The sequence below is a fragment of the Hordeum vulgare genome, chromosome 2H (assembly GCF_904849725.1).
Source record: "Hordeum vulgare subsp. vulgare chromosome 2H, MorexV3_pseudomolecules_assembly, whole genome shotgun sequence".
Taxonomy (NCBI): domain Eukaryota; kingdom Viridiplantae; phylum Streptophyta; class Magnoliopsida; order Poales; family Poaceae; genus Hordeum; species Hordeum vulgare.
The window spans coordinates 428,969,804-428,985,015 of NC_058519.1; the positions used below are offsets into that span (position 1 = coordinate 428,969,804).

A 15,212-nucleotide genomic window follows, 5' to 3' on the forward strand; every position below is an offset into this window, starting at 1 on the left:
TATGGCTTAATAAGCATAGTTAGCTCCAAAATAACATATTTAACCCAAGTGAGCTCCGAAACGACCTATAGTTAGCTAGGCTTCCACCTAAATGACATAATTAGCTTAGTTAGCTCCAAAATGACCTATTTAATAAAAAAATGACCTATAGTTAGCTAAGTTCTCTCCTAAATGACATAATAAGGCTTACGTAGCTCCAAGATGACCTATTCCTCCTAACTTAGGTATTAAATGGCCTATAATTAGCTTAGCTAGATCCAAAATGGCTTAATAAGCATAGTTTGCTCAGGAATGACATATTTTACCCAAGTAGCTCCGAAATGACCTATAGTTAGCTAGGCTTCCACCTAAATGGCATAATTACCTTAGTTAGCTCCAAAATGGTCTATTTAATAAAACATGACCTATAATTAGCTAATTATCCTCGAAATGACATAATTAGCTCCAAAAAGGCATTCTTAGCTAATTTAGCCCGAAGAAGGGGACAAGAGGAGAAGAAAGAGGAAAAATGAAAAGAAGGAAGAAGAAGAAGAAGAGAAGAAGAAGGAGAAGGAGGAGGAAGAAGGATAAGGAGAAGGAGGAGAGAAGCTCCTTCTCCTTCTTCTCCTTCTTCTTGTCCTTCTTCTTTTCTTCTTCCTCTCCCCTTCCTTCTCCTTCTCCTCCTCCTTCTCCTCCTCCTTCTTCTTCTTCTTTTTCTTCTCCTTCTTGCTTCTTCTCTTATTGCTTCTTCTCTTTCTTCTTCTACGTAGGTTATTTTCCCCAACAAAGACATACTTAGCTAATTATCCTCCAAAATGACATAATTAGCATAGTTAGGTAAAAACATCATGAGAACCTTGGTTAGCTCATTAAAATGACTAATTTAGCTCCAAAATGACATAATGAGGTCAAAATGGATTAATAATCATAGTTGGCTACAAAATGACATATTTTATCCAAGTTAGCTCTAGAATGACCTATACTTAGCTAAGTTCTCTCCTAAATGACATAATAAGGCTATGTAGTTCCAAGATGACCTATTCCACCTAACTTAGCTATTAAATGGCCTATACTTAGCTAAGTTCTCTCCAAAATAACCTATATACTTCTTCATCTAGTATTATTCTTCTAACTTTCTTATTTGTCATTTTGCAGATTACATTCACTTCACGGGAAGCTTGGATTATATTGATGGAATGCTTGAAGATGATTTCTTGTACCATGGCTTCACGGAAGCTTGTATTGAAACTATTGTAGTATATGGATATATATGAAACTTTGTATGCATGTGGATGAAACTGGTGTCATATATGGTTTGGTACGGATGGAACTTGCATAATATGTATGTACTATGGATGAAAGTTATTTTAATATGGTTATGAGTATGAAAACAAATTTATTTTTGTCATATATCTATATATATATCCTGATTATTGTGAAAAATGTTGGATATAATAAGAAATAAAATAAAAAGGGGTTGGTTCCCCCCTTTGTCGTCTCCCCCCACATGGCAAAGGGGGGATGGCAGACGGCAAAGAGGGGAGAGAGAGGGGCTTGGTTCCCCCCTTTGCCGTCTGCCCCCACATGGCAAAGGGGGGGATGGCAGACGACAAAGAGGGGAGAAAGAGGGGCTTGGTTCCCCCCCTTTGTCGTCTGCCCCCACATGGCAAAGGGGGATGACACACGATAAAGAGGGGAGAGAGAGGGGCTTATTTCCCCCCTTTGCCGTAAGCCCCCACATGGCAAAGGGGGGAGGGCAAACGGCAAAGAGAGGAGGCATGCCATTAACACTTAACGGGACTGTTGGTGTATCTGTCGTCCCATTTAATTTGTCGTCTGCCCCTCATGGCAAAGATTCTTTATCGTCCGCTTTTAAAAAGCAGACGGCAAATAACCTCTTCACCGGATTTTTTTGCCGTCTACTTTGCCGTCTGCTGAACGACGACAAAGCCTTTGTCGTCCGTTGTTCCCCCTTTGCCGTCAGCCATGGCAGACGGCAAAATTACAGGCCTCATGGCAAAGATTCTTTGTCGTTCGCTTTAAAAAAGCAGACGGCAAAGAACCTCTTCACCGGATTTTTTTGCCGTCTACTTTGCCGTCTGCTGACCGACGGCAAAGCCTTTGCCGTCCGTTGTTCCCCCCTTTGCCGTCAGCCATGGCAGACGGCAAAAATATAAATTCTAGTAGTGAGCTCTGACAGTGCTGAATCATATATTTTTCTTTCAAGTGCATTGCTCATGCACTTTTCCTGAAATGGCCTGACACAATTCTACCCTGTTGTTAAATTAACTAGGTGATGGGGACAGTCCTCCAGAGCAAACACATTGAGTTTAAGGGACATCACAAGATGCAAAAAAGTCCAACTAAGTAATTTCGTCATAAGGCAGGTAATAATTGACTTCTAAAAACTAAACTAGACAGTTGAAGTTTCTGAAAATGTCAGAGTGGTAACTTACCTTTTTTTTAGAAAAGGAGGATTTCCTCCGGCCTGTGCATCAATAAGATGCATGTAGCCATAGTGGTAACTTACCTAATAGCTAGGATATATATTTAGGCCTTGTTTGGTAGTAGGGTTTTTGAGGAGATTGGTGGGGATAATCCCCACAAGGATTGGGTGAAACCCCAAGCTTCACCCAATCCCTTCAAATCCCTATTTATCCCCAATCCACTAGGTAGGGGTAGTGTACTGTGTATTGAGAAAATGCATTAGAATTTGGGGATTTGTGGGGAAATATGGGGATGAAACATGTCAAATACACTAGAACCAAATGGTGTTATGGGATAAGTGGGGATTTAGGGGTTTGACCGGGATAATCCCCACTAATTCCCTAAAATACACTAGTACCAAACAAGGCCTTAAGTTTTTTTTTGGATGGCTTGAGGTAGGGCTACAAGGAACAAAGGAGCAACAGAGAAGACGAGCCAAAAATCATAAAACATATATCTATAATTGCTAACATAGTTGCAAGATTTAGACACATTTAGCAAGAATTTAGTAGATTGAGATAAGTACAATAAGGAGATCTCACTTGTATCTTATGCAGTGTCACAGATTTGGGTAGAAATAAGTGGTGATTTTTAGGCCAAAGATATGGATCCGGAAGAGTTTGTTTCTGAAGTTATTTAGAATGACCCCCCTTTGGAGGCACCTGGCACTTGGCCTTTGCTGCTGTACAACCGATCCGACTTCTTAACATCCTTGAGATGTCCTTTCTACTTTTTCATCTTTTTATGTTGCGTCTTGGGTAGGCTACAACCTATTTCCTATAGGAAAAAATAGATTGTTAAACTACATTATTAGCCTATATCAATTGCAGTTACATGTAGTCGTACATGAAGTAATTTCGTTTGAGTAACAATGATGGGAAGAAGCTAACATGGCTTGCTCATTGATGGCACGAACCCAACATGCTTTCTATCTTTGATTCATCATGGTATGCGATTCCAAATGGCAGTGAGAGATGTTGTCCTCACATGTCTAACCATTCATTATCCATGTTTTAACCTAAGGCGCTTAGTGCACAACCATCATGTGAAACTGATTGAAGCCTAGGTCACACTTCCATTACCTCACTAATCATATCGTTACGACACTCCTAATGCTTGATCAGTTGTACCTTTGTGTTGCCGAGAGTCGTGATGGTACCCAAAAAAAGAGTAATGATGGAGATTTGGCAAAGTTTAAGAGGTGACGAAACACGATATTTTGATCGAGAGGTAGTTTGACACGTAAGATGAGATCCAGGTCGGGCGTTTGATAAGGAAGTTCATGGACTGGATGAAGAATATCAAAGAAATGCATGGTGTTGCAAGAGCGACATGAGGATTAGATCATTGTGATGTGGTATGAAATTGCATGAGCTTTTGCATTTGCATTTGCATTTGTCATAGAATAAATAATTGGCAGATTGTTGCCTATATAGATTTTCCTCCTCCGTGGCAACGCACAGACATTCAGCTAGTTACACTCTTCAAGAGGGAACTTCTAGGCAGACTCTCGTGCTGTTCACGTAGGATGGGAACAATGTCTGTTTGCGCACCCGTATTCGCAGACCGAGAGAATGGAGAGGCTCGTACTCGTATTGGCTCGAAAATCTTTTCAGGTCCTCTCGAGAAACTGTTCCTCCTTTCTTCCTTCCTGCACGCAACCTCCTCTCCTCTCCCCAAAAACGCCATCATCGCCAGCTACTCGGCTCACCCTGCTCCACCCGCGGTCTCCGCTATGCGCTGCACATGATGGCCGTCGTGTCTGTTCTGCTCTACAGGTGACGGTCGTCGTGTCCGCTCCTGTGACGTGTCGATTAGGGCCGATCTGGCGATGCCGCGACCGTGCGCAATCTGGAGAACCAGCAGGTGGTGGTGTGCGACTTGCGTGGCCTTGGTGCTGCAGCGACGCCTCCTTCCTTCGTCGCCCAGGTCCAAGGCGGCCATCATGGTGACTTCGAGCAGGCAGCGAGTGGCCAGGCAGTGAGGGCGGCCTCCTCGACCTCGCTGTCATCGGTGAGATCGAGTACAAATTTAATCTTTGGAAGGTTACATTTCAATTCTCTTTCTTTCATGAGTGCAGATTTAATCTTTGAAACTTTGTATAAAAGGGTTTGCTAACGCATCTTGGAAAGTTGTTCTTGCCATGTCAGGCTTGCCTATTTATGTTTTTCAGTGTATTACCCACTAGAACAATTACTAGCATATAGTCCTCCAAAATCCTTTTCATCTTTTGACATAATAAGCATATGATGCTACCGCAAACGATAAGAGAGTATTAATTGGATGATCCTGACGATGTCTGCGTGTTTGGATGACATTGTTCACATTGCACACAGGATGGTGTGATAGCCAAGGCACTGTGGTTCTTGTCAGATCAAAGTTGCACATGAGGGTTGAGGGTGCAATCAAGAGAGAAAGAGCAATAGCGTATGCACTTTCTCAGCAGGTACATCCTGCTCGGATAGTGTTGGCATATAAATAGGTTCTTGATCCTGTTTGACATGATATCATGTTTGTTTTGGTGGTGGGGCTCAGACCACGATTAATGGAAGACCTAGCTCTCCTGTTGTTTCTCTTAAGAATCAGGGGACTAACAGGAACATTCACTGGAGCTATTTGGATGGGTGGATGGCAACGAAACCTTGGGAGAGTCGCCTTATGGACAATCACATAGAGAACAGGCGAATTCACGTTGTTTAGAGAGTATTGGCGAAATGGACGAAGTCAGCTCAAAACTTTCTGAAGTGACCTCAGTCAAGATCAGAAGAAATAATGTCCACCCTTCTCATCCGCCACACCATATGCTAGCAGGTGGGCGGCAGAGGACGAGCTAAACCCAGATGAAGTCGCTGGGGCTGTCGACACCGCCATTCTCACGGGAGGCCATGGGATGTCCCCGTCAACCGCATAATCCTCCCGTGATGTTGTTTTTATCGGGTGTGAGGTTAGTCTCAGTTTCTAGTTCTGCTGATTTAGTAAATATTTCACATTGTTGGATACTCGCAGAAAGTTAGGAATATATGTCATCAAAAGATTTTAGGGATCTACACTCCAAAGCTTATTTCAGAATCAAGTGAAGGTGGCATGCTTTGGTGGTGTATTTGTGGTTATGCCTATGTTTAGAGTCGAAAATTCCAACATGCGTAGGCATCTTTGTGGGTCTGTTTGGGTCACTTTTGGGGTGAAGAAGATAGGTAGGGTATACTTCATCTACAAAATAGTGATTATGAACTTGTTTCTGTATACAGGTTTGCGATATTATAGATGGATTATTCATAGAATTGTAGAGACTATCTACTGAAAATTGCAAGAAAGAACTTGAGACATTTACTTCCATAGTTTTGCTGAATTAAACTTTTGTAAAATACATAAACCAGATTGATTAAGAATATGGGCGTGCAATAATAATCAAATGAACCAGATTGATTTTATGTTCTTTTATTGTTACTCTCACTTTTCATGTGCATGGTAGGTATGTTGCCTTTCAGGTCCAACGCATCACTAGGCAATTATATGTTGTTCTGGGTTAGATTAACTTGCATGAGTCGCCGCTCGTCGGTGTGTGAAAAGGGAAGTGCAGAAGTAGTGGGGAGTGCAGCTGACTAAAATCCATGTAGCATTTGTGTTGGGTACATCAAAATGAAGATCGGAAGAATTCCGATGAAAGACGTCATGCTGATTCTAATGGGGAAATGGATGATGCCCGGCCTGTGGAGCACTCTAAAATATGTTCTTTTTTATTTGGTTCCTTAGCCTCATGAGGTCCTAAACCCTAAACCCTTTATTCAACCAAAATGAAGCACTTAATGCTAGCTTGTCTTTGCTTTTAGATTAACTCTAATATATCCTTGCTGCATGTATCATTGTCTATGATTGTTCTAAACTCAAATAATATACTGTAGTATATTTACTTTGATTGATGTGGTACTAATCGATCCGAATGAACTTAAATAATACACGAAACTGTTTAGGCAAGATAAATGTGTCCATGCGTGCCTTGGTGGCGCCACCGGGTGGCGTCCAATAATCCTAGACGTACAAAGCTTTACGAGGTTGTTACGGACAAGACAACGTGTGATTCGTCAATAATCTCTCCCTCCCTCCCCCTGATTTTCACTTGGAGAGGCATCCCAACTAATAGCATCTTTTCAAATCACCATCTTCGTAATCTTTTCTAAAAAGTGCCCGTATATGTCGCATTACTCGGTGGCCCCCCTACCTCTAGTGCATCTCTAATTGTGCTGCACATGCCGCATTGTCCGGGCCTCCAGGAAAACTACACGGACGTGGAGACCTTGATAAAGAAACGATGGGGGCGGGCTCATCTTCCTAATCTTACCTCTGGTGACAGAGGCACTACTTGGACTGGGATCTGGTAGACTACACCTTGTTCGGCGTGGTCTCCATCAGCGCCCCAAAGTACCTTGCGGCCGTCGCTCTCGCCTTCTCAGCTCTTGTGTGATTGCCCTTCCCAGCTCCACCATTGAGGTCCACACCAGCCGCCGGCGCCTTCCGGCTGTCGAGCACTGCATCCGGGGTCCCCTGCCGAGCACCGCGTCCGCAGTCCGCTGCCGAGCACCGGATCCACATTCCGCGCGTCGACACCGGCCGCCGGGCATCCAGACCAGCCTCCGTCGCACATCGTTTTTGTCGACGCGCGGAAGACTCTTGCCATGGACCCCAGGTATGTCTCAATCGCTGGTACAGGGGACGTGGCACCCTTTCCCGTTCCTAGCAACTATGCCCCACTCCCTCTACCACCCTCGCGCCGATTTCGTCTATGGCAACTGACTGCTCGTGCGTTGCTGCAACCTGGCAACTGCCGATCAGTTCAGGCGCAGATCGCGCACAATGGTGGAGCTATTGCAGTTATCTCCCTACCCCGCATGATAAAAAGGAGCAAACTTATCCCTTGTCTCAAATTACCCCTCATTCTCCTCTTTCTCTTACGATCTCGGTCACCTCCTGCCGTCTTCATCTCGCGCCGACAGCAGCAGCGGCAGTGGAGCGGACGACGGCCTCATGCCTGCCGTTGGTGCGTGCTGACGGGCGGTGGCGGTCGACGTGATTCGACTGGGTCCTGGGTGCGCGGGACACCGTGTGTGGCGCCTCTCCGACTCAGCGGCGCGTCGACCAGGCCCGACGGCCAATCGCGGGCATTGCGCTTCCGTCAGACTCGCCGCATTCCGGTCACGACGCGCAACCAGCTCTGTATACATCGGTCAAGACTCTACTCCCTCCGCTCCTAAAGATTCCACTAAAAAACTTCCTAAATATAAGTCTTTTTTAGAGATTGAACTAGTGGACTATATACGGATGTATATAGACATACTTTAGTATATAGATTCATTCATTTTGCTCCGTATGTAGACCACTAGTGAAATCTCTTAAAAGACTTATATTTAGGAACGGAGGGAGTACATACGAAACAAAATGAATGAATCACTGTCTATATACAACCGTATATAGTTTCCTAGTGGGAACTCTTAAAAGACTTATATTTAGGAACGGAGGGAGTACATCTTAAGGCCTTATTACTCCCTGCATCTGCGGTGGCCTGGATCAATTGGCGCCCTTTAGGTTTCTTGTGCTCATATGCTGCTTCTGTTGCCCGAAGCCTGTCTCCCGTGCGGTCTAGATGCGCTGAAAAATATGGTTGATTCGTGGGCTGGGCTGTCGCATGTCTCTGATTGCTTGCTTGGTGTATTGGTTTAGAGTTTAGACTGTGACCCGACGGGCCAGAGCTATTACTGGTTCAATGTTTCGTATCTGTTCCCTTTTTCCTTGCTCTGAAACCATGCTCCTAATGTGCTGGGCGAGTTACTTGAGTCAGTGATTTGTAAATTATAAGCTACCGAGTTCACTATAATATCGGCAGGCTTCTCTATTCCTATGCTGTTATCTTGTTAAAAAATATAGTAAAGGGTTAAAAGAGTTCATGGTGCTAGGATTCTAACCTTTAGCACACTCATTTCATCAGTTTAAGTCGAAGTACTCTGTGAATTAGCTTATGTGAGAATCTCTGATTGACCTTATTCTGAACATACCAGTACGAGGTATATGTGAAGACATATTTTTTTTTTGTCTCCTACCAGTTTCCATGTTCCTTTATAAGAAATTGTGTGGATTAAATTGGAAATATGGGATGTTTAACATCCAAATGCATTGAAAAATTGTACTGAAGTCCAAGAAAATATTGGTTATAACATTTTCTTTTGTGCAGTCACTAAAGGGACTTCCTGGAGCCTCCGTTAATGTTCCAACTACGTCTGATTATAGCACAGCTCCATTGTCTACTCTCCCTGGCTCTGAGAACGAGTTCAAGCAAGATCAACGACCATTTTTAAGTGCTGCTTTTTTTCGTCCACGCTCACGTGCGACACAACAGGTAACATAGATTCCCACCTATCATTAGCAATCTGTATGCTTCTCCCAGACATTTGCATCTCATTGCACTATTTTTATCACATAAGAGGGTACTGAGTACAGACCGTAGGCCTATCGAGAACTTTGATGCTGCACTGAAATACCCAACTGCTCAAATCGCTACACAGGTACATGCTGCGAGCCATCCAGCGTCCATTAGACACCATGATTAAATGAAGGAATAAGTCTATTTTGCCATCTGCAACCACATCAGCAATAAATACATGAAGGAATAAGTACATGATCAGCAACCCATCCGTCATATATCTACAAACAAGTAAATTTGGAAGAATCATATACTGTAGGCGCTGGTTGTTTGTAATCTCTTTATTTGGCTATATATTCACCCACCTAGGGTTAATGGATTCACTGTACTCTTTATATACTTCATTTCTCATGCGTTAATTGTAATACTTCTTAGACCACAAATGAGAGCTTTGGGAAATCACCCATACTGTACAAGTAAATTTCTCATACAAATCTCTTATATGAGGGGGCATATACTCCTTTAATGTTTCACGCCCATCAGCAACCACAGTGAAAAAAGCTTCAGATCAAGCACACGCGCACATGCTGACGCCCACACTTGCAGTTTTCAGGCAACAACAGCTATGCACTAAGTGCTCTCCACATTCCATGTTTTTTAGAAGAAGTACAAATAACTTAAAACAAACTTTAGCGGGAACAATTGGATTTATTATGCAGGAACATCAAAGAACTGAAAATTTGAACAATTTAGTAGCACTTTCATATGTGTTTAGCGTAGATTTTCTGTTAGTCAGCTCAAGAGCGCGCGCACACACACATGTATCTATCTGCCAGGTCAAGCACACATCAATCCATCAGGCCATCAGTTAGCATTTAGAGAAGTAAAAAATCTTTAATATTTACACATTTGTACACATCTTTAGGCATCCGACAATAAAAACTGCATCAGCCAGTACATGCCATTAGAGATAGAAACATCAGCCAGTACAGGCCATTATGCCCATCTCAAATTCATACTAGGTTTATAATTAAATCCCCCATTTGTACAGTATGAGTGAAACACCTTGCAGTCAATTGTAGTCTTGTGCTGAAGCATTTTATAATTAGAAAAAGAATGCAATGTTTGTGTTTCTTTCATGACGATAAAACTGAATATATTCGGACAAGAGTGTCATGCAAGGAATGACGAGTTCATGTCAAGCACCTATAACTCACTTGTCAACAAGTCAATAACATTGCACACTTGGTTTTACTAATTAAAGTAACAAGCACAGATACCAATCCATGGGTGCACCACAAGGAGGCATCTCGACGTTGCTGGGTAAGAGGCTGATGTGGATCGACGTTGCTGGGAATAGGTTTGGTCGTGTAAATCAAGTGCCTTTGTTCCATTGCAAAATCATTTTCTTTCTCCCGCAATGCACGCACACATTTCCTAGCATTAGCTCGTCATGGAAACGCAGTGAAAAACATCATAAGCACTAGCTTATCATGTCAAAGGGGTGGACAGAGATAAGTAATGGAGAAGGAAGACCAACGATTGTTTGGGGGATATGAGACATAAAATGCATATTAAAGAAAAGACGAGTTGAGGGAGGGGCGAAACAGGATAAATACAACCGGTATTATTGTGTTGTTTCGTGGCAACGCATGTGCATTCAGCAATAGTAGAGATTTGTTTCACCTGTCCTTTGCTACCAGGTAATCTGGTTCAAGCTCTACTGCTGTTCTATAGAAGGAAGTTGGAGGCGGCATTGGAAGAGACCAGCAGGTTCTTCTTCCAGGTATTATTCCTTATTGCCAATGTGTTGCTTCCAAATTTAAACATGACATATTTTGATAAACTGTATTAGATGGCGCCAACTAATCTTAGATGTCAATGAACATTTGCAACTTGCACAAAAAAACCAGTAGCCTAGGTAAGTTTAACAAGCCTTCTCATATTTTGAAGAAATGGAAAAACCCTGTTTGCCAATTTAAGCTATTTGGTATAGATTCATAGATTTTGACGACCTCGAATATGATGATACATTCAGAATTTGTAGCATATGTGTGAGGGTAGACGTCAAATTCATGGTTAATCGAAGTGATGATAACCTTCACTTCATTCTTATGGACAAAACTGTAAGTCTCCAGCATGTCAGAGTGCTAAAATAAACATATGGTTATCATTATCTAACATTTCCTAAAACAATTCTAAGGATGCCAAAATCGAAGCTATTGTATCTGGAAAAGATTTAGTGAATAGATTCAATCTTACATTGCACGTGGGGAGGAACTACATCATTCTGGTGTTACCGTGCGGCCTAACTTTGAAGATCTGGAGTGTAGATACATTCAACACACATATGAGTGTTCCTTCAGTTCAAGGACATTTGTTGAGTCCCTCTCACTTCAATTTTCAACCTATCCCAAGCATTTAATGTCATTCCAGAAATTCGAAGGTGTCCAAAGCAAACTTTCGTAGGTATGCATTCAAGCATATAAGAGTTACTAATACAAAGGTAGTCTTAGTACCTAAATTCGACTAATGATATTTGATACATACATAGTTGACATAGTCGTTCATTATGATAGACATGAACTCATCGGGGATACCCAGGTACTGAATTATATAGAGAAGTCACCTTAATGGATATTTGGTATGTGTAGTTGGTATATAATTGTTCCATCTCTTCTATACCGAATTATAGAAATTAATTCAAAAAGTCCTTGACATGCTTAGTGTTTTAAAATATTCTAAATCGTAGGGGCAAACTTATGGTTGTTGGGATTTGTTGTGGTAACTTGATTCAGAACTCATATAGGTGGTCAACATCTGAAGGCAATAAATCTGTTGTCTTTGCCACTATATCCGCAATATCCGTCGGGCTTTTATCGGTAGGTTCTTTTTGATGATCCACAATATCAATATCCATATCTTTTTGATGGTTCACACAGAAAAGGGTTCCAACAAAATCAGGAGCTCCAACCGAGAAACTAATTATGCGTTATTCTGCCTAATCCGATCCCTTTAGAGATGCACCTATCTAATAAAATCGAACGGTTACAAAGGTGGGGGTAACTACCCCGTAGTGGTAGTACCCATTTTCCATATATATATATATATATGGATTGACTATTCGTTACCTTGGGTGAGGAATAGTGATTTTTCACCCCCCTCTATTTTTCATACCAATGCACCGTAATTTTACATTCCATAAATTTTGTCTTATTTCATACATAAAAAGAGACTGTAAGAAATATGTAGTCAGCATAAAAAATATTTGATGTCACGTAAAATAACAAACACAAAATCATAATATAAAATATACATAAAACGACATTTAGCTGGTCTTATGACCTACTAGTTGGATGCCCGTGCGTTGCCACGACATTAGATTGTGTTAAAGAGTATACTCACAAATGAAACCCTCTAACATTTCGTGGAAACAAGACAAGACAAGTTCTTCATGTCAGATCCCAAGGCCGAAACAAGACATGAAACAAAACCATACTCACAAATGAAGACGTTGAATTGTTTTTATGAACTTCCAAGGAGTCTCATTATATGTATAGCTTGTAAATATATAGATGAAAATAGAAGAATTAATTCTAGGTCATACACTCATACTAATGAAGTAGAAAATATGTCAGATAACAACGTACTTAACAAAAACTAAGCTCCATTAAAAAAATATTACATATGATCTTCATCATGAGACAACTAAACTTACAAATTGAAAGACACAATCATGTGTAATAGACACAACTGATTTCTGCTATCTCTACTACATGGGTCGAGCTTTCTTTGTATACATCTTGCGTCGGGGATCATTTGTAGACAGCCCGCTTGCTAGCAAATCCCACCTCCTTTCAATAAATTCTCGAACAAACTCCATGTCAATCAACCCACCTATTATTTTCTCGCGAATGTCTGCAAAATAATTATTAGAAATGTTGCAATTATTAGTATTTAAAATTTGCATGCACATATCAATAATAATTACAAGTAATTGACTTGTATTTGATTATATGTCAGAACTACCATGAAGTGCACGTGCTGAAGGATGATCCGGGTTAAATGCAAGGGTGGTGTAACTTGAAGTTTCCAAATTTCCTATTGTCAAGATTAAAAAACTATTTAGCTCGACATAACAATACACTTTCTCAAAATATGCAATACATAAAGATGTAAATGCATCCATTACCATATTTTCTATTCTTACGGAGCATAGTTGCAAGGACAATAGATTTATTTCCTTCAGTTGTTGACCACCTATATGAGTTTTGAATTAAGTTGCCACCCCAAATGCCAACAACTATAAGTGTGCCCCTACAATTTTGAATATTTGAAAATAGTAACTATACAAGGACTTCACGAATTAATTCTTATAATTCGATACAAAAGAGTTGCAATTATGTATATTAACTACACATACCAAATATCCATGAAGGTGACCTCTCTGTACAATTCAGCAGGTGGGTGTCTCCCGATGAGTTGATAATCATCATATTGAACAACTATGCCAACTATGTCTGTATTAAATATCATTAGTCAAATTGATATACAAAGGTTATCCCTGTGTTAGTATTATATATGTTTGAATTCATACCTACAAATGTTTTGTTTGGACACCTCATAACTTCATGGATGGATATCAAATGCTTTGGATATGTTGGAAATTCTAGTGAGTGTGACTCAACAAATGTCCTCGCACTGAAGGAGCACTCAATACCATGAATGGTGTACTTACGACCCATGTGCAATGTTAAATTGAATCTATGCACTAAATCTTTTCCGGCAACTATAGCCTCGATTTTGGCACCTTTAGAATCGCATCAGAAAATGGTAGATGATGACAAACACATGTTTGTTCTACCAATCTAAACATGCTTGAGACTTACAGTTCTATCCATCAGAATGAAGTGAAGGCTATCACCACTCGGATTAACAGGAAATTTGACATCTACCCTCACGCAAATGCTACATGTTCTGAATGTATCCGAAAAGGTGAGGTCGTCAAAGTCTATGAATCTGTAACAAATAGATTAGATTAGATAACATTTTTTTTCATTTTCTTTTAAATATGAGAAAGCATATTAAACTTACGTAGGCTTCACTGGTTTTTTTGTGAAGTTTGCAAATGTCCGTTGACATCTAAGATTAATTGGCGCCATCTTATACAATTTAAACAAATGTGTCACATATAAATCTGGAAGTAACACATTGACAATGCGGAAAAGGAGAACATACTAATCAACAAAAGTACAATAGACATGCATAGTATAAATAAACTTTGCAATCATTGCATATTTCTATTGCTGCCGGGGGATAACCCCGGGGTAGGCTCATCAATCATGTTTCTTCATTTCCGGCCCAATGGACATGAACGTATGAAGATTCCCAAGGTCCAAGTCTTCTGGCCCGCTAGGCATCACCTGCCGGCTAGAGGACGAGGCGGCCATCTTTCTGGCCAGCCAGGCAACCCCTGCCGGCTAGAATCAAGGCGGTCTCCTCTTCGGAGCCGGCCTGGTCCCGCCAGCCGGACTGGGGAGGAGGCGGCCACACTTAAGCCGGCTGGCCAAGCAGGCTAGCCGACCGAGGATCACAGGTCACATCAGATCGTAGGTCAGGATAGGACCTCACGATTAAAGGTAGCTACGCGTCAACAAAGGTACTGGATCGGGGCGCCCGATAGTTACGAGCGTCGGCGGCAACTCCGCTGACCTACCCCGGCTCTGATCCATCACCTAGCATAGTGTCGGACCGTCACACTCCCACTCCATTACTACACTCGACGTGGGGAACAATGGAGACGGCCGTACTACCTGCCCATGAAGAATCTCGCGGGGCGACGCTTAACGTACAACGCGTGCTCGGCGTCAACCTTACGCGAGAGCCTCATTGGCCAACCGGCGGGTCCCACAAGCAATCGAGACCATGCAGCCGGCGGGCCCCCCAGCGACAAGATAAGACTCCTGTGGGCCCCTGGCCAGCCGGCGAGGCTGCCAGCCGGGTCCCACACTTGTACCCTTTATCCATATTGTAGGCCGACGGGTTCGTCTATAAAACCCCCCGGTTGCCCTCCATGCAGGGGGGCCGATCATTCACTAGTCATTCAACACAACACATTCACCAACCACAGAGAGAGTGTAGAGACGAGCCGGCTGCTCCCCTCTTCCTCCTCCCAACACAGCTCCAGGAGCGACATTGTACTCTGTTCCTATACATCAAACACTCCGGCAGGATTAGGGGTATTATCTCTACGGAGAGCCCTGAACCTGGTTACATCGTGCATCCCATGCGTGTACCAACCTCGTTCCCAGCGCCCACCTTTGTCCCTTCGGTT

General features: G+C 42.1%; 1 protein-coding gene across 1 annotated transcript; it reads left to right on the forward strand.

The window, feature by feature from the left end:
* The first annotated feature begins 7,139 nt into the window (after positions 1-7,139).
* On the forward strand, positions 7,140-13,172 carry LOC123427889. The gene is made up of 5 exons (XM_045112028.1): positions 7,140-7,655; positions 8,690-8,854; positions 10,582-10,664; positions 11,688-11,760; positions 12,902-13,172. The coding sequence occupies exons 1-5, from the start codon at positions 7,140-7,142 to the stop codon at positions 12,941-12,943; spliced, it is 879 nt and encodes a 292-aa protein (XP_044967963.1). The 3' UTR covers positions 12,944-13,172.
* The last annotated feature ends 2,040 nt before the right edge of the window (positions 13,173-15,212 follow it).

Excerpts from the sequence above, each read along its gene's own strand:
- LOC123427889 (XM_045112028.1), top strand. The coding sequence starts at position 7,140 with ATGGACCCCAGGTATGTCTCAATCGCTGGTACAGGGGACGTGGCACCC. Across the intron at positions 8,855-10,581 it reads GCTCACGTGCGACACAACAG|GTAATCTGGTTCAAGCTCTA; the intron begins GTAACATAGATT and ends CTTTGCTACCAG. Across the intron at positions 11,761-12,901 it reads TATCCGTCGGGCTTTTATCG|AACTACCATGAAGTGCACGT; the intron begins GTAGGTTCTTTT and ends ATTATATGTCAG.